Source organism: Heteronotia binoei, chromosome 11 (assembly GCF_032191835.1).
Source record: "Heteronotia binoei isolate CCM8104 ecotype False Entrance Well chromosome 11, APGP_CSIRO_Hbin_v1, whole genome shotgun sequence".
Classification (NCBI taxonomy): Eukaryota; Metazoa; Chordata; class Lepidosauria; order Squamata; family Gekkonidae; genus Heteronotia; species Heteronotia binoei.
The window spans coordinates 57,382,190-57,405,961 of record NC_083233.1 but is presented as its reverse complement, the minus strand read 5'-3'; the positions used below and the strand labels follow the sequence as shown (position 1 = coordinate 57,405,961).

The 23,772-nt window shown below is 42.8% G+C and overlaps 1 protein-coding gene across 1 annotated transcript in view; it reads left to right on the top strand.

Annotated features, from left to right (window-relative positions):
• RBM19 (RNA binding motif protein 19) overlaps positions 1 to 23,772 on the top strand; it is a 131,794-nt gene that overhangs the window by 8,291 nt on the left and 99,731 nt on the right. The window contains exons 6-16 of the mRNA XM_060249411.1: positions 1,064 to 1,350; positions 3,163 to 3,243; positions 5,853 to 5,931; positions 8,108 to 8,179; positions 9,211 to 9,411; positions 10,002 to 10,132; positions 10,910 to 11,031; positions 12,576 to 12,672; positions 13,578 to 13,688; positions 14,872 to 15,072; positions 19,252 to 19,369. Coding sequence (XP_060105394.1) covers positions 1,064 to 1,350; positions 3,163 to 3,243; positions 5,853 to 5,931; positions 8,108 to 8,179; positions 9,211 to 9,411; positions 10,002 to 10,132; positions 10,910 to 11,031; positions 12,576 to 12,672; positions 13,578 to 13,688; positions 14,872 to 15,072; positions 19,252 to 19,369 — 1,500 coding nt within the window. The remainder of the gene's footprint in view (positions 1 to 1,063; positions 1,351 to 3,162; positions 3,244 to 5,852; positions 5,932 to 8,107; positions 8,180 to 9,210; positions 9,412 to 10,001; positions 10,133 to 10,909; positions 11,032 to 12,575; positions 12,673 to 13,577; positions 13,689 to 14,871; positions 15,073 to 19,251; positions 19,370 to 23,772) is intronic.

The window sequence follows — 23,772 nt, the reverse complement described above, 5'->3', positions numbered from 1 at the left end:
TTTTCCCAGCCCCTACTACTTGAGAGCTTTATCAGGAAGTCCCACGGACTGAACCTTTTGCATGCAAAGCAACTGCACAACCATTAAACAATAACTACTCTGTGATCACATCCATGCTAACATGGAATTTAATATCTAGTGCTGTTTCAGCATTCTACAAAACTCATTCTGCCCCTTCCCTGTTGTTGGAAAAGCAAGTTTTTGCTTTTTTTGTGGCTTCCAACATGGATTCGAAAGTATATGGGAGGACTTGGTGAAATCATAGTAATAACATGCCAATCCCATGCATATGTCCCCAGGAAGAAGTTTTGTTGAGTGTTTGGGCCTTCCTCCCAGGTAAATATGCATATGATTGCAGATTTTCATTGATGGGGGCAGGTGGGAAGGACTTCGGTGCTCTGTGGCATTTTTCGTCATTCCCCAGAACTGATGGCAAAATAAAATGTCAATAAGAAAATGCATGCAAATTTGCATGGTCTATATAATGAAGGCTGCACTCTGGATCTGAATATATTTTAAGTGCTTAGAACATACCCCTTCTTATAGCTCATAAAAACATAACATGTACTCTTCTGGATCAGATCAGTGATCCATCTGTTTCCCACAGCAATCGTCTAGTTGTCATGCAGGGCCAACAAACTGGTCTGTTCCTGATGTTTTCCCCACAACACTGATTTCCAGAGGCTTGCTACCTCTGGATGTGAAACTGGTCACTGTGGCTAGTAGCTAATAATGAACCTCTCCTCCATGAATCTGGCCCTCATTACATTCCACCCCTGTTATGTGGGACCCTGAGCAATTTATGCTTTTTACGTCTGTATGCAGCTTCCCCGTTGCTTTTACTAATGTTATTGTGGAGGCAGTGAGACCTGGGATTCCCTTCCCTCCCCCATTTTTTAGCTTTGTCACTGTCCTGTTGTGTGGCCATGGGTATGTTCTTTCCCCTTCCTTGTTAGAGCTGAAACTTTGTTTGGTTTCGTGTAAGCTTTTTTTTCTTATCTTCTAGCCCCCAAAGAAGGTTTCCACATAGCTAGAGATTATCTGTTCTTTTCTCAATATGCAGAGAAGAAGAACTCCAAAGGAAAGCCAGCAGCTTGCAAAGAGCTCTCAGACATGGATTACCTGCAGTCAAAAGTGGTGAAGGATGGCCGTGACATCATGCCTTCATCTGAAGAGGAGAGCGAGGCCGAGGATATGGACAGTGAGGAGTCTGGAGAGGGAAGGAAGCAGAAGGAAGAGGAGCTGCTTAGTCACAAGAAAGCTGCTGGTTCTGGTCTTGTAGCAAAGGGTATTCCAGATGAAAAGATCAAAGGCCAGGAAGTAGAGAAGAAATTAAAAGCCACAGGCCAGGTATGCCACAACCTAAACCTGGACGGAGTCCTGCAGAGTATAAGATCAAAAACTGGATTTGGCTTGCGGAACTTTTCCATTCTGAAAATGCACCTAAACACAACTGCACAAAAACCCAGCCCAGGTCATTCTGATTCCCTCTATGCACCTATAATGTCTCCCATTTGAATCTCACTTCTATCACACAACTCACTGGATGACTTTAGGCATGCCATTCTCTTGGTCTTAAGTTCCACCACCAGCCCTCCATTTTGTTGTAAGGGACACTACTTCACAAAGTGGTGTTAGGATTACCACAAACATTTTGAACATTCAAGGCATGATATAAATATTTAGCGGTGTTATGAAATTGATCTGTTGCATTTTTCTCCTTGTCTCCCCCATTTTATCCTGTAATGGCCCTGTGAGGAAGGACAGGCTGAGATACTGACTTGCCCATAATCAGCCAATAAATTTCACAGTGAGTGAGGATTTGAACTTGAATCTGACACTCTTAATACCATACCGTCTTTCCCTTTCTTCTTGATTTTCCACCCAAAAGTACTGGAGGGTTTGTTTGATTTATTTATTGATTTGATTTGATTTATATCTCGCCCTCCCCGCCGAAGCAGGCTCAGGGTGGCTCACGACATAAAACTCCACAGTAGTAAAACAATACATCCTATAAAATAGTACATTCAATAAAATTATACATTCAATAGTTTGATTCTGGTCTTGGAGTGCAACCAAGGGAAAATGGCTGAAAATGCTCTTTCAAGGTTAAAATGCATGTGACTCCTAATTTGCAATGTGATTTACATCACTTCCCCCAACAAGATTCTGCAGTTGGATCTACCATGATCCTGTCTAATTTGGCTTTTCATTGCTTTTCTGTACAAGTATACATAAATAGTGGACAAAACCCAAATAGCATTAAAAGGCAACATGATTGCAACAAGTACCTTTGTTAGAATCTCATTAAATAAATGCAGTTGGTAAAAGGATGAGGTCCTATCTTAGCAGTGAAAACCTCTCTCTAAAATTAAAAAGTCTGAACTTAATGGGAGTTGGGAATGTTTTTGAACTGGAATTGTAAGGAGAAGAATGTGGGAGGGTTCTGAGAGCAGGGGGCAGTAGAGAACCTAGCAGATCTCCATAGGAAACAGGTCTCCCACATCAGGGACCACTACTGAAAAGGTACTGCACTGTGCCCCATTCAGTCCATGGTCAGTTGGCAAAAGAGCGCTAAGGAAGATTTCATCTGCTGGCCTTACATAATATGTAATAGAAGGCACTCACAGAGACCAGACTGTTGTGATGACTCCTTGAGTCTTTACTTGATGGCCTCATTTTCTCCTTTCTCTTACATGTGGCTTTATGCCCACTTAGACTGTTGGTCCCAATACTATCCACTAGCTGCAGCTTTCAGGCAGCTGTCTTTTTTATTAGCCTTTCTCCTGAGATGCTTTATAACTATTGTGAACTGAGCATGGAACTATGTTTGAGTTCTGCTGCAATAAACCATCTAACTTCCTTCTACTGAGTCTGACCACTGATCCATCTGGTTCAGCTGTAATCACCATAGCTCCATGGAATCTCCCATGTTTGGAGGCAGCAGGTTGTCAAAAATGGTTACTGTTGGCTTCATGGCTTGCTTGTGGGCTTCCTGGAAGCATTTGATTGGCCATTCAGAAGGAGGGTGCTGTATTAGGTGGACCTGTGGGCTAATCTAGATGCTTGGCCTAATATCAATAAAAAAGATTCAGTGGCTACCACTTGCTGTGGAAAGTATTTCTCAGGCTTTTTGGTGACCAACTATGCATATTTCCACAGGACAAAACCCCAGTCAGTACAAATGAACCTACCACACCATACACAGTGAAGCTACGTGGTGCCCCTTTCAACGTCACAGAGGTAAGTGACTTTTGCAGTCACTGATTCAGGACTTAGATGATCCACACATATGGGTTGGATTCATACCCATTGGGAAATTCTGGAAAACTAAGCCATTTGATACCTAAATGATGAAAGCATAGCTATTGAGTGGACATCACTTGGGTGGGACGGCACTACAAAAAGAATTCTATCCTTGGTCATCACCTTTGAAGACAGGTTCACTGGAGCAGGAGCCCAGATGTCTGTCAGAATGCTTGGGCAGGTTCATATCTTAGCATTTGAAAGACAATGACATGTAAGCAGATGAGATGAAACTTAAACTTCTCACAGTGTCTGTCATCTTTAGGATCATGGTGATGAATAGGTTTTCTTCAGAAGTGGATGGGGGGTAACCTGGGGAATCTGGTTCACACATGCAGGGGAGTGAGGTGGTGCTAATGTAGCAGAGACCTGAGAAGGCAGAATTAGGATTACCAGCTTTTGGTTGAGAAACTCCTGGAGATTTGGGGGTGAAACCTAATAATAATAATAATTTTTATTTATATCCCGCCCTCCCCGCCAAGGCAGGCTCAGGGCGGCTCACAACCTAGAGGGGGGGAGGGACCATAAGTTGGTATAGTGCCATAGAGTCCACCTTTCAAAGCAGCCATTTTCTCCAGAGGAACTGATACCTGTAGTTTGAAGATCAGTTGTAATTCCAGGAGTTGGAGGTTGGCAATCCTATGGACTGTACCACCTTAGCCTGCAAGAGGAAGATGACACTTTCTGTGCAAATAGAAAGCCAGCATAGCAAACAAAGGGAGTGGAATTTTCAGCTTGTTCTCTTTTCATGGAATGTCGTTTCTACAAAGAAACATGCAAAGGTGTCAGCCACTCATTCTGCTTTGCCACTCTATTCTCCTGCATGTGTGAATCTTGCCTTATTTTTCCTACATGTGCCATAAGCAAGGTGGTATCAATCAAACAAGGCTGTTATTCCCCTCACTTTCATTTGCACCTTCTCGCAGTGCCAGGGTGATTGCAGAGCTCAGCAGTGACTGCTGCTCTTTTCACCACAGAAAAAAGGCGGGAAAATGCTGCAGTCTTTTCTCCCCTTCGCCCCCCCCCTTTTTTTTTAAAGTGTGGAAGTGCTAGTCTTCTTCTAATGCTTGCACCTTGCCCTGCTAAGCTCTTGGAAGGATTAGATGCTGAGGAGGGAAGGGAGCCTCCACTGCCCCCTCATAAGTTTACCTTTAATTGGAGTTGTAAATTCTTTCTGTACAGCCAGTCATAAATGAGTTCTAGCTAATCTACTGAACAAAGGTTCTCAGCCATTTTGATCCCCCTCATCCTTCACACAACAACTGTGGGTCTAGAAAAATCTGAATGCTCCAGTGTAGTACCACAAATCTTTAGTTTAGTTTATTAAATTTATTAAATTTTCCACAAAAATTTTTTCAAAAAAAGACTGCTTGGTTTTTCATTTATAAGACCAATATTAGAGCCAGGAGAGGAACAAGCTATTTCTTTTCAGAGAACTGCCTTAGAGAAGCCAAGGAGGCATTTCTTGAGGGCAGTGACTGTGATGTTTGTCTCCTCTGTAAGGTGTACCCACTGTGGAGGTGTGTAAATGGTCTGCCCTAAGGCCAGAGAGGTGCAGCAGGCAGGATGTCTTCAGACCCTTTTTTAATGTGCAGAACAGCATGGCAGGGAACAACTTAGACGTAACAAGGTCTGGACTCCCAACTACCAGCAATCCAGTTCTGACTAGTAGTTGCCAAGGCCATTACAAATGCAATATATATATAATATTCCAGAAGACACACCCATTCATGGGAAGAGGAGTTCCACTTAGGACCTTCTGCTGCAGTAACTAAAAAAAAGCCTGTCAGGCCTCCCATCAAACAAGGCCTCCATGGCTGTTTTTTTATATCGCCTTGGGAGCTAGTGTTTGCTCTGGGGACCCCTGGTGGCTGGGCCTTGTAGCTGCATTGTTTTTTGTCATAGTCGTTCCAAATGAAATTATTGATATAATCAAATTAGCTTCTTTCATGTACGTCTGACGAAACTTTAGCCTATTGCATTTTTATTTCACCCTTCCTTTGAGGAGTCCAGGGATCTCTCCTTGCATCCATTCTATTCTCACAAAAGCCCTGCAGGTTAGGTTAAGCCATGAAAGAGCAACTGAGCCTGGGCACTCAGTGAGTTTCATGACTGAGTGGGGATTTGAACCCGGGTCTCCGTTATCTTAATCGGACACTTTAACTACTCCCCTGTGCTAGCCTTGGCAGTCAGCGTGGCCTCACCCCTCTCTTTTTTTGCCAAAGTTTTATATCTTGTGTCAGAAACGACTTGACAGCACTTAACACATACACACACACAATGCTCAGTCACAAGAAACTTCTGCCTTCTGAAAGCTCTAAGGACATTTCAAAATTGAAGGCATTCCAAGGCCGGTGGCTCACATGGGAAGGTGAAAATTGACTGGGGAAAGCTTGTGGGCAAGGAATTGGACAATGTTAGCTGAATCACACCTACATTTTGCCCTTTGCATCTGTAATACCGAAAGATTGTCTTGGGGTGCACCAGAAGATAGACTCCTTGACACTTCTCAGGGCTTAACCATTTTGATGTTCTGCTGTTCACAGCAAAATGTGAGGGAGTTTCTTTTGCCTCTTCGGCCAGTGGCAATCAGGATTGCAAGAAATGCTCATGGGAACAAAACAGGTAAATGGAGCTGTTGCATTGGGAGAGGTATTCAGATGCATTCTGTTATTGCATGTCTGCTTGCTTGGTTAGTTAGCAGGGATTTTGGTTGGGAAATTCCTGGAGATTTGGAGATGGGATGGGTCTGGAGAGGGAAGGACCATCAGTAGCTTATAATTCTATAAGGTCCACCCTCCATAGCAGCCATTTTCTCCAGGAGAACTGATCTCTGTGAGATCAGTTGTAATTCCAGCTACTCTCTAGGTCCCACCTGAAGTTTACAAAGAAACTGTGACTACGACACAACTACAAATTGTATACAAAGACTTTTGTATGACATAAGACTAAAGGCTTTTTTTTGTAGCAGGAACTCCTTTGCGTATTAGGCCACACACCCCTGATGTAGCCAATCCTCCAAGAGCTTACAGTAGGCCCTGTAAGAAGAGCTCTGTAAACTCTTGGAGGATTAGCTACATCAGGGGGATGTAGCCTAATATGCAAAGGAGTTCCTGCTACAAAAAAGCCCTGAAACTAAATAAATAATTAACCAAATAACTGAAGTCTTATTAGTCTTTTTAATTAATACCTTAATAAATAATATAATAAATCAGAAAAAACTGTTCTAAGACACTATAAAGTTTCTAATATATGAAATATAATTAATTTATATGGGCAATATCACAATTATACAACATTATAAAAATACAAAATATTGGTCAATTCCACAGAAATGAAGACATCTATTCTTAAACAACCAAAGTCTGAAAAGTGAAAGTCCCAAGCGAAGCTGTGAGGTAGCTCCTGAAATGGAGGGTCTGTTCCAGGAAGAAAGGAAAATATATGTGTACAATGCAGCTTCTGGATAAAGTCCAGTGTTTCAGGATCAAGCCCTTCTTCATGTGAAGGAAAAGTCTTACATATCGAGGTCCTGATTACATAATTCAAACTGGCAAAGCTCACAGCATCTTCAGAGTTTGGGTTATACCTCTCCCAAACTCTGAAGATGCTGTGAGCTTTGCCAGTGAGTACCAGTCCTGGTATCAATAATTCCAGTCCCAGGAACTTTTTAAGCCATTCAGCCTTCTTCAGCTGGTGTAACTGGGATAGGTGAGGTCCATGCACAAGTAAGTCTCAGAAAATCTTCAACTATCATACAGGCATAATCATGTAATTAGACCTTTTTGGTCTAGGCATTCCATAGATTTGCATATGGGTTATGTAATTTAATCTATTAAGTCATTAATTAGAAAGACTAATAAAACTTAAGTTCTTTGGTTAATTATTTAGTCTTATGTAATACAAAATTCTTTGTACACAATTTGTAGTTGTGTCATAGCCACAGTTTCTTTGTGAACTCCTTGCTTTTAAGTTGGGCTGTGGCTCCATTTTTGTCTTGCCCACCTGGAGTTTGGCAACCCTAATTCTGCCCTAGCACTTCCTATTTTAGAGCTTCATTTGCATTACAAAGGTCACATTCCTGCTCTGCTGAAATGAAAAGAATGGTAGCAGGGGGAAAATGGCATGACTCATTCCTGGATGCTTCTTGCAGAATCAGACTGGATTACAAATCTGTTTCACCCAGTCTGCATCTGGGAGGCAGAAATTGAAGTCCCCCAACAACTTGCAAATCATTCCACACATAGATAAGAGTAGGGTCAAGGTACTGGCCTTCCTGAGATACTGGGTATGGAGGCCAAAGCCTTTCCTATTTTTGCCATCCAGCAACCACATTTAGAACTAACCTGCCATTTGAATGTAGAGGTTTTATTTAGCCATCATGGCCAGTGGTCCTATGTGGACCTTGTCTTGGTGATTCTGTCTTTTAAATTTCTCCTGAGCTAGTAGCTGTTACTTTATCTGGTGGCAGAAAGTTCCCCAAGCTAATCATGCATTGTGCAAACATGCATTTTCTTCTGCGTGTCCTGCATTTCCTGCTCATCCATTGTAATTCTAGTATTATGGGAAAGCCATAAAAGGTTCTGTCTTTCTACTTTCTCCAAACCATCTGTAATTTTACAAACCTCTATTATGTGCTCCCCCCAAGTCACTTTTTTAAAATAAAACCTTTTAAAAAGTAATGGAATAGATGCTCACTATGGAAAGAAATTGTTCCCATTATTAGCTTGTTCGTAAATGTCTGATTTAATGTTCCGAGGCCTACCTGGATCTTAGCATGGTGTCCCTGATTTTCTTCCAGGTTATGTCTTCGTTGACTTCAGTAGTGATGAAGAAGTACAGAAAGCCTTGAAGCGAAATCATGAATACATGGGTATGTCTCTATATGGAAAAGGGGACCATATACTCTGGAATTCTGTAGTCTTTGAGACTCTCCACGCTTTGCTGCTTTGGGGAGGAATTGTATATTTAAGATGTTCAGGTACTCACCTGAATATGTACATTGTGAGTGCAAGAAATGCCTGTGTGTAAACATGTGCCATACAGCAGTGCTTCTCAAGAGCCTGGGTATGACTGCGGCTTCTTGAGGAGTATGTTTTATTGGTGCACCTAAGTTATGTGGTGGTTTTATTGGTGCGCTGCCACTTTATGTGGTGGTGACTCTGACTCATGTTGCATTAATTCTCCTTTCCTTTTAATATGACTTTAAAAAAAATCTGTAAACAGTGAATGCCTGAATTCAGTGCTGGGAATGTTTATTTTTAATTTAAAATCTGTTTTTTATTTTGTGTGGGTGTTTTACATAGAATGAACTAGTATATGTGTGGTCTTGTTTGAGCAAACACACATTTTTAAAAGATGTGTGTTGTCAGTTGTCATTTTAATGTTTGAGGTTGTGTTTTTTCTGCCGGGGGGGGGGGGGGGGGCTTGATTTGGCCAAAGAGAAACATTCCATCCTATCTTCCTGGGGAGGCCGAGGTGGGGATACTATTTGAGAAACCACAAGGACATTTGAAGTTTAAACATCTTTAATGTGAGGGGAAATTGACTGGCTTACATTCTTCTTCTTAGTGGGCCTCTGAATTTGTTACTCGGGAGGGGAGGTACATGGGGATGTCATACTCATCCACCGCATCCCAAGGTTTCTTCACTATTTGTGGCAAATGTTGAGCAGGTTTGAAAGGGCTTAGACTATGTGATATCCTAGAGCGTTAAACTCGGACTGGGGAGACTGAGATTCAGATTCTTTACCATGAAATGCAATGGATGGGATAACTTTAAGCCAATTAGTCTCCCTCTCTTAATAATCTTACCTCACAAGCTTGTCATAGCTCCATTAAAAAAAATAACAGCAGCCTCTGTGCTCTGTCGTCCCCTTCCCCCCCACCGCGATGTCTCATACAGGGGGACGGTACATTGAGGTGTTTCCTGAACAACGTGGTACAAAGATGAAAGCGTCCTCAAAGGGCCAGGGCCAGGTTTGGCAAAGGACAAAGAAGGATGACGAGGAAGAAGAAGATCTATCGGAATCAGGAAGGCTGTTTGTGAGAAACCTTCCCTACACCAGCACTGAGGAGGACTTGGAAGGAATATTTTCCAAATATGGTATTTCATTGACTTAGCTTTATGAAATCTTTATGGATCCTGGGAACAAAGAAGAACATTAGCCCTCATAGAAGCTCCTGCTGGGCCTCTGTGACGAGCACAGGCAGCATGGGGGTGGGCTTCTGGCTTAGAAAAATCCTCTGAAGTGGTCCAGTTTTTAAGCTTCAGTTTGCACTTGGGCACTCCTTGGCAGTCTATGATACAAGATACTAAATGAGCCTGAATGTATGAGTGAAAGCCAGATTTGGTTGCTCAGCAATGTACAATATAATCCTCTGACTTCTGTAATGTCAATTTGGCATAGATTGTCAGCAGATTCATGGCTATGGCGATCAGTTAGCCTCGATAGATCAATGAAACCTCCATGATTAGTGGCAGTATACCTGTTAGTACAAGATGCTAGGGAGAAACAGTGTGGGCAGGCACTGCCATTGTGGGTTTTTCGGGGTCATTTGGGTTGCCACTATCCAGCAGGGCTGCTTTAGTTCCTTTTCTCAGCCCTAACCTTATAACTTTCTTCTAGACTGCCCTGTGTGTTTGTGTTCTGAACATGCAGACTTTTCTGATAAGATAAACATGTTTCCCCGCAGGTCCTCTCTCTGAGATCCACTTCCCCATTGATAGTCTGACGAAGAAGCCAAAAGGATTTGCCTTTGTCACCTATATGTTCCCTGAACATGCTGTTAAGGCCTTTGCAGAAGTGGATGGACAGGTTTTCCAGGTATAGCTGATCATCTATGATGTGGAAGTTCATACTGTCTGTGGGGTGAAAGCAGTGTTTCGTGTACTCCACCTTAAAAGAAAATCTGCAACCCATCTAAATCATGCAAACTGAGCAATTTACATATTTTTTCCCCTAAACATTGGAAAACTTAGTATCCCTTATCCCAGTTTTGAAACTTCTCTAAGCATCACTCACAGAGTTTCAGTAATTACTTTCCCCATCAAAAGGGCTAGAAACTTGTTTTTCTTCCCTTTTTTTAGAAGAAAGGAAGGGTGGCTTGGCAGCTAAAGTAAATCTGGAAGTGGGATCTAAATCTGAGGGACTAGTCGAGACGCTAGTATATATTGCCACTTTTATCTTACTTTTCAGACAAAATTTGGTCTACTAATGCAGCTCCGGGTGGCTAAATTCAATATACTGTTATGGCACCAGCTATTTCACCTACAACAAAGGGACACAGGCTGTGTCCTCAGGCTTATAAGCCAGAAGGCAAAACAAGAATAGAAGGAGAGTGAGAGGGAAGGAGATTAGTTTGAAAAATTAACAAAATGTGTTAACAAGCATTTTAATCCAGTTGGAAGCAGGGTGATTTTTTCTTGCTTAGATGAAAACTGTGCAATTTCTCAATGGCTCCTCCTCCTGTGGGTGGCAGCTGAGGCCAGATTGCCCTTCCCTTTGCCCCCACACTCACAAGGTTTCAGGCATTCTCAAGTAGTATCCTTTGCATTGCTTTCAACTTTTAGTGGTGAATTCAAGGTTCTTCTTGCCTCGCAGGGCCGAATGTTGCATGTCTTGCCCTCCACCATTAAGAAGGATGAAAATGAGAGTTCTGATGCAGTAGGATCCTCTTCCTACAAGAAGCAAAAGGAGTCCAAGGACAAAGCCAACAGTTCCAGGTTTGTATTAGGAGAATGAAAAGGTACTTATTTCCCTCTCCCCTTCCCCAGAAAAACTGATGTGCATTTAGAAGGGTATAGATCAGTATACTCCACAAACCCTTGGGGTTTGCTAAATGTATTCATTCATTGTTCCAGGTTTATGATTCAGAACAGATGGGAAGAAAATGTGGTTCTCTCTTCCCCCACTCCAACCAGGTTTCAGATTTCCAGCTAGATGTGTAGACTATAGGTGGCAACTGCAAAGTTTCCCCCAGGGACTTGGCGGTTCAACTCCATGAAATACTACAAATTTGCAGTAAGCAGTTGTTAATTGTTTGCATCTTAAGAAAGGTCCCAATGCATCATCTCAATGCTTCATATCGTTTAATATCATAGCCTAATATCCCACCATGGCTAACTGTATATCCTGAATAGTTCTATGGGGATAGAAGTAGGGTTGCCAACCTCCAGGTGGTAGGTGGAGATCTCCTGGTATTACAACTGATCTTCAGACAGAGATTGGTTCTGGAGAAAATAGCCACTTTAGAAGGTGGTTTCTATGGCATTATACACCACAGAGGTCCCTCCCTTCCCAAACCCCATCCTCCTCAGGTCCACCCCCAATCATCAGGTATTTCCAAAACTGCAGCTGGCAACTAGGGATGGGTATGAACCAGAAAAATGGGGGTTTGTGCATGAATTACAAACCTTTCCATTTAACAAACTGGTTAGTGGTTTGTGATGTGGCACGGCTTGCAAAGCTATTTAAATGGATACCTTTAAATAACTTTTGCAAGCTGTCCTGCTACTGTGGCGTGACTTGCAAGTGAACTCAGAAGGCATTTAAACCTTTTCATTTAATGAACTGGCTCGAGGTTTGTGGTTTGTGATGCAGCATGGCTAGCAAAAACCATTTAAATGGTGACACAACTTGGAGAAGGCATTTAAAGAGACCAAAGTCTCTTTGAGTGCCTTCTCCAAGGTCTGCTGCTGGCTCCAATGTGTCTGCTTAGACAAACCACACAAATCTCCCAAAGCCACGGAGTTTTGTGGGAGGTTTGCTCGGGCAGGATGGCATGAAGTGAGGTTTGCGGAAAAAAATTGTGAAAATTTCAGTTTGTAATTCAGTTTGTGCCCATCCCTACTGGCCACTGTAGCACAGAAAACAGCTGCTTGGGAATGGAAGGAAGCAGGGGAGACAAACCTTGAATCATTTGTTGGGGGAGGCTTGATGGGACCCAAAGCGCCAGATTTCCAACCCCCCTCCCCCAAGCAGCAGGCCTTGTATTCTGACTGTTGAGATTATTAAGGGTAATGAGGATCATAGTGATGATAACTTGTGATTTATGTAGATTTTTTAAAAATGCTCAGGAGCTCTATATCATAGATCATTATTATTAATCCCTTGTTGCAGATTGAAGGCTGCATCTGGACATTAGTTGTTTGCCGGTGGCTTCCTAGTGAGTCTATGCCAGAGGCTAGATTTGAACCAGGGGGCTTTCCATCTCTCATGATACACCCAGGTCAATGTTGGTAATTTTCTTCCTTTCTCCTCTAACTAGTTCTCACAATTGGAACACGCTGTTCATGGGGACGAATGCTGTGGCCGATGCCGTGGCACAAAAGTATAACTCCACCAAAAACCGAGTGCTGGATCACGTGAGTTGGCATGGTGATTTTACAACACTTCTGCAAATGGAAAGGGTGCTCCAACCTTCACATGGTGTGAAGATTCCTACAATGGAAGAATAGACAAATGGGAGGGGCCAGGGATTTGTCATTCTTCTCCAGAACACTCTGGTTGGCTACTTAGAGCTATAGGCCTTCAATTGGCCAGCTGCAGTGCCTTTCTTATTCTTCCATTAGCTATCTGCATTTTCCCCATCCCTTTAACTCTTTCCTTGCCATATTTATTTCCCAGACTTATTTTTCCTCTGATGAAATGGTTCTCTTAACCATGGGAAACTCAGGACTGCTTTCCTTGCCCCACCTCACTCCACTTTATTTTTTGGAAGGGGGTTGTGTTCAGGTTTAAGCTTTCAGTCCTTGTTGAGGAATGCCATGGCTTGTTTCCCTGGCAGCATGGTTAAGTCATGGATAGTGTGTCACTCTTCTTTGCACTAGGATGGGAGTAGAACTTTACTTGGCTGAAGAGGAGTTCTTAACTGTGGCCATGTATGTTACCAGTGCCAAAAATCTAAGCTTTACTGTTTGCAAATCTGGGAAACTGAAGCAAGTTGTCTGTTTCCTTATGAATGTACAAAGCTGGTTTGTGCAAAGTAAGGCCATTTGTCCATGTAGCTCAGTTCTGCATGCTTTAGAACAAAGAAAAAGATTAATAAATGATTTATGCAAGAAAAAAAAATCTTTCCCTGCTCTGCTGCCTGAGATCTTTTTAACTGGAGATGTTAGGGACTGAACTTGGAAATTTTTGCATGCAGACTTTTAGAGAACATGGCCCTCCAAGCTCTGCTCTTTCACTTCCTCAACATCCAGGTATTAGGAAGCACAGTTAGTAAAAAGCACAGAACAACTGGAAGTGATCTCTTCTTCTCCCCTAACAGGAGGGCAAGGGCAGCGTGGCAGTGAGGGTGGCTCTAGGAGAAACAGAACTCGTCCAGAATATCCGCCAGTTCCTGCTAGACAACGGAGTCAGTCTGGATTCTTTCAGCCAGGTGAGGAGTGTGGGCTTTGCTGCCATCCATCAGGTGATATGGTGCTTTGATTAAGACAAGGCTGTAGGGAAAGATAAGAAAGCCAGGTCTTAGTGCACATTTGCTTTCCATTAAACTTCTTTTGGGATAAGTTAGGTGAGGTCCAGTGCATAGAACATTTTTGGAGTGTTACAATCTTTATGGGTGGGGTGAAGTTCAACAGGAGACTTCCAATAGGATGTTTTAAAGGCATCTCTTTAGCTAGTAAAATCTGGATTTCAGCTCTGGAAGCAGAGTAGACCAATGCATCACTGTGTAAAACTAATGGTTTTATAGCCCCACAGTGATGACTTTACAGTATCGCATCTGAAATGTACATATGATGATTCATCTCCTAATGAATAAATTTGACTTGTTCATAATTTGAATGATAATGCCAAGAAGGATTCTCCTCTTACCCATGCCAGATCAGCTAGTGCAGGACTGGGTTTCAGTCCTGTATGTTCTGTTTTGTTTTGTTTGCTTTTTACAAGAATCCCTGTTTTATATTACGGCATCCAATTTTTTTTTTCTGTGAATAGTCAATCAAAAAAGATTTGGTCAATTAACTGGTCAATTAGCTAATGTTAGGCATTGATTAAACAATATTTTAAAGAATAAAGCCTGTTATAGTGACATGGCTGTTGTGGTGGTAGAAAGTGTTGTTGAGTCACAGGGGGCTTATGGCATCCCCAGTGGGGTTTTCAAGGCAAGAGACATTCAGAGGTGGTTTGCCATCGCCTGCCTCTGTGTAGTGACCAGTGTTCCCTCTAAGCTGAGTTAGTCTGAGCTAGCTCACAGATTTTTCGCCTCCAGCTCACACATTTTTGTCTTAGCTCAGGAAAAATGGCCCCAGAGCACACTAATTTATGCAGTAGCTCACAACTTTAATAGCAGTAGCTCACAAAGTAGAATTTTTGCACACAAGATTCTGCAGCTTAGAGGGAACATTGGTATTTTCTTTGGTAGTCTCCCATCCAAATACTAAACAAAGCTGACTCTGCTTATCTTCTGAGATCTGACAAAATTGGACTAGCCCAGGCCATCCAGGTCAGGGTGATAGCAAACTATACTCAGTAACCGTAGTATCTTAGTTTGGCCCGTAAAGAATTCTTGGATCACTTCTAAATATTCTCTTCCCCCCCCCCCTTTCCCATTCTGTTAGGCTGCTGGTGAGCGCAGTAAAACTGTGATTCTGGTGAAGAATCTGCCTGCTGGAACAAAGGAGGCAGAACTAGAGGAGTCCTTTGGTGCTTATGGGAGTCTTGGACGGGTTCTGCTCCCTGAAGGAGGGGTGACTGCTATAGTGGAATTCCTGGAGCCCACAGAAGCCAAGCGGGCTTTCACAAAACTGGCGTATTCCAAGGTAAGGGTGGGAACAGTGTCACTGTGCAAAGGCACCAAGGAAGTGAGGAGCTGGGCCTATTTCCTTGAGCACCTTGTTTGCATTCAGAAGCTGCCAAATTCAGTCCCCAACATATCCAGTGAAAAGGGCCTTAGTAAATGATGTTACGAAAGATCTTTCTGTGCCTGAGATCCTGGAGAACGTGATAGTACTGAGTTAGGGAGGGACAAATATTCTAGTTTAGAAACCCTGTTAACAAGTTACCTTGAATGCTTGTACATCCTGTATGTATGTGTATTAGGGATAGGCACAAGTCTGGAAAATGGTGGTTTGTGTTGGTTCTTTGTTCATTTGATTGCCCGATCCAGTGGGTTGTGTTGGTTCGTGGTTTGTTTGATTTCCCAAGCCAGTTCATGGTTTGTTTGGCTTGGGAGGTGTAGAACAGGCGCCTCACAAGTTAGAGATCCCAAACTCACTGGGAGTCTTCAGCAGGCTCTCCTCCACCTGCCATCCAAGTTTGGCAAAAATTGGGTTTGGAATGTCTGAGTTAGAGCCCCCCAAAGCAGGTGCCCCCAGGAAAGCTCAGCTTCAGCTCTCTCACAACAACTAATTCTCTCTTTGTGCTGTAAAGTGAAATCAGCTGAGTCAAGGTATCTGCTCCCATATAATTGCCTAATGGGAACTCCATGATTGACTCAAAGAGCTGCCAATCAAGCTATGGACAACTGCTATGGGTGTTTCTAGAGCTCCCAAAAGTCCACCCCCAGTGTTGCCTAGGAATTGATTGAATCAGTGCCAGGCAGTCTTGCAAATAGGGTTGCCAAGTCCAATTCAAGAAATATCTGGGGACTTTGGGGGTGGAGCCAGGAGACACTGGGGGCGGAGCCAGGAACAAGGGTGTGACAAGCATAATTGAACTCCAAGAGAGTTCTGGCCATCACATTTAAAGGGACAGCACACCTTTTTAAATGTCTTCCTTCCATAGGAAATAATGAAGGATAGGGGCACCTTCTTTTGGAGCTCATAGAGTTAGACCCCCTGGTCCAATCGTTTTGAAACTTGGGGGTACTTTGGGGAGAGGCACTAGATATTATATTGAAAATTTGGTGCCTCTACCTCAAAAAACAGCTTCCTCAGAGCCCCCCGAAACCTCCAGAACAATTCCCCATTATACCCTATGAGAATCGATCACATAGGGAATAATGAAGACGTTTCCCTCTCTCCCCCCCCCCTTCTGGCGAATCTGAAGCAGGGGATCGGCCTCTCTACTCACCAGCTGCTGCCAGCTTCTTCACAGAAACACAGACACACCATCCTAAATTGAAGCCTTTCAAGTCAAGCCTCTGGAGGTGCAAAGGCACATGGTCCTTTGTGGGCGGGGCTCCCTCCCCCCCCCACCACCAGCCAGCTGATTGGGGGCGGGAAGCAGCCTGGGAAAACTGAAGAAAGGCTGCTGCGATCGGGGCTGGGTGGGAAGGGAAGGGCAAGGAGAAGCTCCTGGGATCGGGGCTGGGTGGGAAGGGCCGCCATTCCCCCCGGCTTTCTGGATTTTTGGCGAGTGGGGGAAGAAGGCTCCAAACCGGGGGTCCCCTGGCTTGGTGGGGGATTTGGGAAGCCTACTTGCAAATGAACCTTGGAAATGAAAGAAACAATACACTGCAAAAGAAATGTTTCATTTTTAGATCGGGGACAATGCAGTTCCACAAATCAGTTCTAAACAAAGCATGAATCAGCCTGATGCATGCCCAAATTGCGATTCCTTTATTGGTTTGTGCCCATCCCTAACATGTATACATCTCTCTGTAAGTAAGGTCCAATGCACATTCACTTTTCAAATGAAACGAGGGACCAGTACCTGGATTCATGTTGGGTTTAATTCACATATTCAACTGTACATGATGTGAATGCAACATGAGAAATACCCACCTTGTGTATAAAGAAAAAATAAAGTGTCCCCAGTGCACAGATTATACATGAATTCACTAAAACTTGTGAACAGTATTAGTATAAAGTAGCTTCATGTATTCATGGGCTGAATGTGAATCCTGCCCTTTCTTTCAGGAGCTTGGGTTACCATAAGTGTGCCCCACCCCCTAACCCTCAGAAGAGCCAATGTGGTATAGTGGTTTAGAGCAGGGGTGGCCAACAGTAACTCTCTAGAAGTTTTTGCCTACAACTCCCATCAGCCCCAGCCAGCATGGCCAATGGCTGGGGCTGATGGGAGTTGTAGGCAAAAAACATCTGGAGAGCTACCGTTGGCCACCCCTGGTTTAGAGTGTCAGACTAGTATCTGGGCCATTTATAGTATCTCAGCCTAACTTAACTCACAGGATTGTTGTGAGGATAAAATGGAGGAGAGGAGACTGATGCAAGCCACCTTGGGTCCCCATTGGGGAGAAAGATTGGATACATATGAAATAAAAAAATAAAAAAATAAGTGTGTTGTATAAGCTAGGCTGAACATAGTGACTGGCCCAAGGATGCTCATTGAACTTTGTGACTTCAGGTCTTCCTTGGCCAGTCCTGGTCCAGCACTCTAAACAGTAGCATAATTAGGGTTGCCAGGTCTGTGTTGGAAAATACCTGGAGACTTTGAGGGGGTGATGTAGGAGAGGGCAGGATTTGAGGAGCAGAGGGGTCTCAGCATGGTATAATGCCATAGACTCCACCCTTTAAAGCAGCCATTTTCTCCAGGGGAGCTGATCTCTGCAAGCTGGAGATCAGTTGTAAAAGCAGATCGCCAGGCCCCACCTGGAGGCTTCAACCCTAAAAATAGTCATGCTTTTTTATATCTAATCTCACGGGAGCTGGTCCCTTTGCAGAGTGACTTTATCAAGCCACATACACTGCAGTCCTAAACAGAATTGCATCCTTCTGAGTCGATTGAAGTAGGCTTAGTAGGAGGTAGCTCTGTTTAGGACTCCACCTTTGGCCTCTGCTTGAGATATGCCTGGGTTGTGACTGCATTATGGCTAGTAGTTTCTGGACAAACAAAATGAAGCACTTCTTCACACAAATTGTAATTTATAGAATTCACTGCCATGCAGTGCTGTGATGTCCACCTGCTTAGATGGCTGTAAGGGAGCTGGTAACATTCATCAGTAGCTGTTTTCCATGGTGACCTATAGAGCCTCCTGATTCAGAAGCAGTATACCTCTGAATGCCGGTTGCTTCAGGGCAAAACATGAGAATTGCTGTTGCCTTGATGTTCTGGTTCCTGGATATATCTGGCTGCTCATGAAACAGAATGCTTAGCAGGATAGACTGTTGGCTTGATCCAGTAGGGCTGCTTTCATGCTTTTATTCCCCATGTTACAGAAGAGAAATATGACTCTGAACTGGAGGTCTTCTGCTTTAGCCAAGCAGGGTCTTGCCTTTTAAGCTGCCTGGATGGGAAGTCACCTTGCAGCGACCTGAAAGATGCTCAGAGTTCCAATTTATGTATTTATTTTTAGTTCACCTTCCCTACTGTGACTCAAGGAGGGAGATGAGTTTACATGGAACAGTGAGAAACCAAGCATGGGAAATTTCTCTGATGAGCAGCAGTGCTTTTCCTATGATTGTATTTTTGTGAGGGGAGGGGGGGTTGCTATAGAGAGGCATATTTAGGAATTAACCACAGATGAGTTACAGATTTTTAATCTTCTGATGCTGTTCTAAGCCTCCAGTGCATATTTTATAAAATACCCCAAACCAGATATTGGGTATAAAACCCTCTAGTTGTATTTAGCAAAGTCTCCAGTGTAATGTAAACAATTACAAAATTGTTTTAAGGATTCTTACTTACAGTATGGAGGTGCAACCATGAATGGGTTAGTATTTGGTGTATATAATGATCTGGGTGCTAATTCCTGTGGAGTCACATGCCTTATTCATGTTTTTTGTTGTTCTATTCAACTAATAAGTATTTTCTTCCATTTTGTACCTCAAGTTAGCACCTCCTTGTATTAACTACTTTGTCTACTTTATTCTGTGTTCTCAGAATAAAGTGTTTTCATTTTAGAGCCATAATATGTGAAGTGCTTCTTTCTTCCACTGCTTTTACCTGGGGCCTAAAAATATAAAAAATATTTGGAGTAAGTGACCACCACAGATGTGTGGGAGATCGAAAACAGTAGCAGGAGGCCAATTGTATAAAATTGCCTTTAATATTGCTGATTCTTTGCTACTGTTGCCCTGCAGTGAAATTCTTTCTTTCAGTTCCGGCATGTTCCCCTCTACCTGGAATGGGCACCGATGAGTGTCTTTTCTGGTCCTGGAAAGAAACAACCCGAGACTTCAGGAGGCGAGAAGGAAGGCGAGACACAGCTGGGAATGGGTATGCATCTGGAATTTAAGTTACACATGGCACATCTAGAACTCTTTCATTCGTTATGTTCATTCAGGGAGTCTTATATGCCATCTCTTGACTCAAATGGTACTCTAGGTGTCTTACAATAAAAATAGGTGCCAAAAATATAACAAAACAATTAAAACACATAAATGTTGACATCAGTACACTTAAAATAAAACGTACAATAAAATGAACGCAGTAGAGTAAAATAGCTCTACTAGAGTAAAATAGCTCTTTGAATAGCTCTGCACTGTAAAATAAATAATACATCTGTCTGCTAAAACCTGTATTTTTTTTCAGCCACCTGAATCCTTGTATACCAAAAAAACCCTATATGACTCCAGTGCAGTAATGCATCAGCTGTTTTCACTGGTCCTCTAGAACAGAGAGCTTGTTAGATTATGCCAGGAGAGAAGGGACGAGATGCACTTCCAAAGACAAGAAATTACACAACCGAGAGACAGCTATTCAAAACATGACAGACTCTTCTCACTTCTGACTATGCAGGTTCCAATAGAAGGGCACCACTGACTGATCTCACATCCTGACCATGTGACCAAAGGTCAACCTTTGGGTTGAAACTATTGATATCCCTTTGTAGCAAACAGACTGTGCCCATCCTGAGGAACTCTGTGAGAGACTGACCGCTACAGGCATCTTCCCTGGCTTTCCCCTAAAGAATGTGAGGTTATTCTTGAAGTCTTTGCTGTTATCTCAGGATAGTAAATGTTCCTAGTCACAACACGGAGGAAGACAGCATATTTCCAGTCCTTGCTTTTTGATTTCTGGAAACTGGTTGTGGGCTTGGAGAGATTAAAACTGCTTGAGTCTGTGGTTCGAAGAGTTCAAGCTCGAAAGGGAGAGGCTAGACTGGGCATGTAGAGCTTAACTTCATGAAACAAGCTTTCTCTGGAGAAAAAAAGGGTGCGGTGGAAGAATTATGTTTTTATAGGAAGGACTTCGGCTTGGTGGTGTAGTATCTTCTTTGCATGCATAAGTTAAAAGGACTTGATAGTATGCGATGTGAAAGATCACTACTCAAGACTCCGAAAAGCTGTTGCCTGTTGGATTACTGACTTGGATAGACCAATTGTCTGACTTGGTCAAGGCTTTTTTTGTAGCAGGAACTCCTTTGCATATTAGGCCACACACCGCTGATGTAGCCAATCCTTCAAGAGCTTACAGGGCTTTTAGTACAGAGCCTACTGTTAGCTCCAGAAGGATTGGTTGCAGCAGGAGTATGTGGTCTAATATACTAAGGAGTTCCTGCTACAAATAATACCCTGGACTTGGTTAAAGGCATCTTCATGTGCAGTCTCCTTTGGAATTCATTGCCATGTGATTTTGAGAGAAACCAATTGGATTTGCATTTTCATGGCGCATAATTGGGAGGGGGCAGCTCAGTGGCTCATAGTGCAGGGGCAGCACTCGACACACCAAAAGTCCCAAAGCTCAGTTCTGTTCTTCTTCTGTTTAAAGGAATCTCAAGTACCAGGGTGTAGAAAAACCTCTGCCTGGGAACTTGTTGGCAAGCTATATGTGTATAGATGTGTCTGTCTTTTAATGTCAAGTCAGACCACAAATTCCCACTGCTCTTGCTTTAGTGGCATGACCTTCTTTGTTTTGTGTTCTCACCTTGGGTTTTGTCTTTTCTTTTCAAAAATAAATCTCCTGTCCGTGTGGTTCCTGAAGGGAGGGAGGGGGAGAGAGAGAGGAAGGGATGAGCGAGTGAACTCAACAATCCTTTCCACGTGCTGTTGCCAGCGAGCAATTTTCTTTTTCCTGCACCCCAGACCTTCACCTCCAGATAAAGGGCTTTAAGCGCTAGAGTGCCTAGAAATCTGCTAGCGGCCGATAAGGGTCTCTGCTGCCAGCCTCTGGCACCCAGGGGAAGCAGCAGTAAATTCTTATGTCTGATTACAAAAGAGCTCTGTGCAGCTAACTTTTATTGTGCAAACTGCAGGTTGGGGGGATGGCCTCCCCCCTTTCTCTTCTTTCCCTTCCTGTTGCTCTAATCTGTTCTTTTACCCCCTCTTGAGAATAAGTGGAGTCTAGTGAATATAGTGCTAATTTGTGTTTGCTATGAAACTTCTTTTGCCACTCCTGAAGTGTGCTTTTGTATTTTTTTTTATTTACATTATATTTATATCCCGCCCATTCCATACAGACTCAAGGCGGCTAACAGCATAAAAAGCTAACATTCTGTAATACAAAATTTATCTTGGTTAAAGGAAAGGGCATTATTGCAAACCAGAGTTTGTGCTATCCACAACTCAGATCCCCAACCCTGGTCTGAGATTCCAAACATATGAGCAAATCCATTGAAACCTGTATGTCTGCTTTCATTTTCATGTTCTTCATTCCGCCTCCTGTCCTGTGGTTCAATTACCTTCTGAGACAAAGCAGCCGCTGCAAATGTTGTTTGTCTACTTAAATCTCATATCAAACCACAGTTAGCATAAACCATGGTATGCAACCCCACTTCAAACCAAATATTCAGATTTTAGATCTCAATTTGCTAGGCAATTCCAGACTAGGGTTTGTCAATGGAAACATCAAATCCAAACCGTTCTTATGCTTCCTTGGCATCAGCCTAGTTCACTGTCAAGTATTGAGGTTTTCCAAAATCAAATTGTGTTTTCTCTGTAGTAACAAAATAACCACATGCTGTGAATCTTTAATGTCAAGTCAATCTTTGAATCTTTAATGTCAAGAGGCTAACCTTGGGCTTCTGTGACGACAGTTTCTCATGCTGAAAGTTTGGATTATTAGATGCTTGAAGTAGGTTGAGAAAGTTATGTTCGCCATTTACCCATGTGTGCATCTTTCACTATTCTCCTTATGTGTCCAAAGTGGCACAAAATATTCTAAGCAAGTGAGAGTTATTGCTCTACTCATATGCCCCTTCTCTCAATAGTTATAGTTGAAGCGAAAGGACAATTTACAGAGAGATGTAAAGATTTTCCATTCCTTTGTGTGTGGGTGGGTTGGGGGGAAGAGTGAGAGATGTTTTGTTAAAAGGACAAGATTATCACTGTTTCAGTTTTCACTAGAGCATTAAAGGACTTTTTAATGATGGAGCCCTTGAAGATTTAATTGGAAAACTTGATAGGTTTCATTTGTGCTGCAAGTGAAGGGTGGGGAAAGGGGAGGATTGTGATTCAGTAGCAGAGCACATGTTTTGCATGCAGAGGGTCCCAAGTTCAATAGTCAAGCCTTTCAGTTTATGGATTTCACGTTTCAGGAAAGACCATTCTCTGCCTAAAATTCTAGAGAGCTGCCGTCCATCAGGATAAGCAATATGAACTTTCCTTTCACTGCTGCTGTTTACAATCTTTTATATCACACTCCCAATGGAAATATCAGGTCTATTTTGTGTGCATGTGTTTGTCCACTTGCAGCCACACTGAAGCAGATCAAAGTTACTTTAGTCAGAGAAGAGAGATTTGTTAAGATCAGAGGTACGATGGTGCTAATGGTCACAGATCTACATTCTGTCCCCTGTACCTTTGTGGAGGCAATTGTTGGGGGAGGGAGTTTGCCTCTGTAAGATGCTAAGGATCCTGACCTGATGGAATCCACATCTCATGAAAGTATAATGAAACATAAATTAGGTTTCAGTTGTGAATTTCTTCTGAAGGCACCATTCCAGCACTTTAAAACTCTTTTTAAAAATTCTACTTTTGTTGTTGTTTGTTTATTTGTTTCCATGAGGCCCAGCAGCTTTAGACTTCTTGAAGGGGGCTGGTCAGCAGTCACTTGACACTGTGCTACAAAGCATAGTTAATTGTGCTCGATGATATTCCCCTGGTTAAGGTCAGAGAATGAAGGTTTGAATTTGAGTCTTGCTGAGATTGTGTTTGTCTGTGTGTTTTATTGATTTATTTTGTGCATTTTTCATCTCCAAGGGGCTTAAGATTCCCTGTCCTCTGTTTTATTCTTATAACAACCCAGGTAGGCTTTCTAACCTGAGAAGCAGGGATTTCACCCTGGGTCCCTCTGATCTCTAGTCCAAAGTGGTGCTTTCAAATTGGCTTACACTTCAGAACACCGTAACATGCACAACACAGAAGGAAAAGGAGCAGAGAAGTTAAGAGGAAGGCAAGCTAACTTGGATTGCCTTTCTCAGTTAACATATCATCTTTTTACGGTGGCCAGGTAGAATGGCCACTGCAGTTCTGGGAGAAGAAGGTCCAATGGCATTTGGTCTTAGGTAGGCCAATAATTATGTAGCATTTATAAAGCACTTTTAAAACATATCTCCTCTGCAATGGTCCTGTAAGACAGGGCAGTATTTTTTTATCCCCCTATTGCAGACAGGGTGCTGAGAGTGGCTTCCTTGAGAAGAAAGATTTGAACCAGAGACTGCATGAATCACCTTTTAGCCT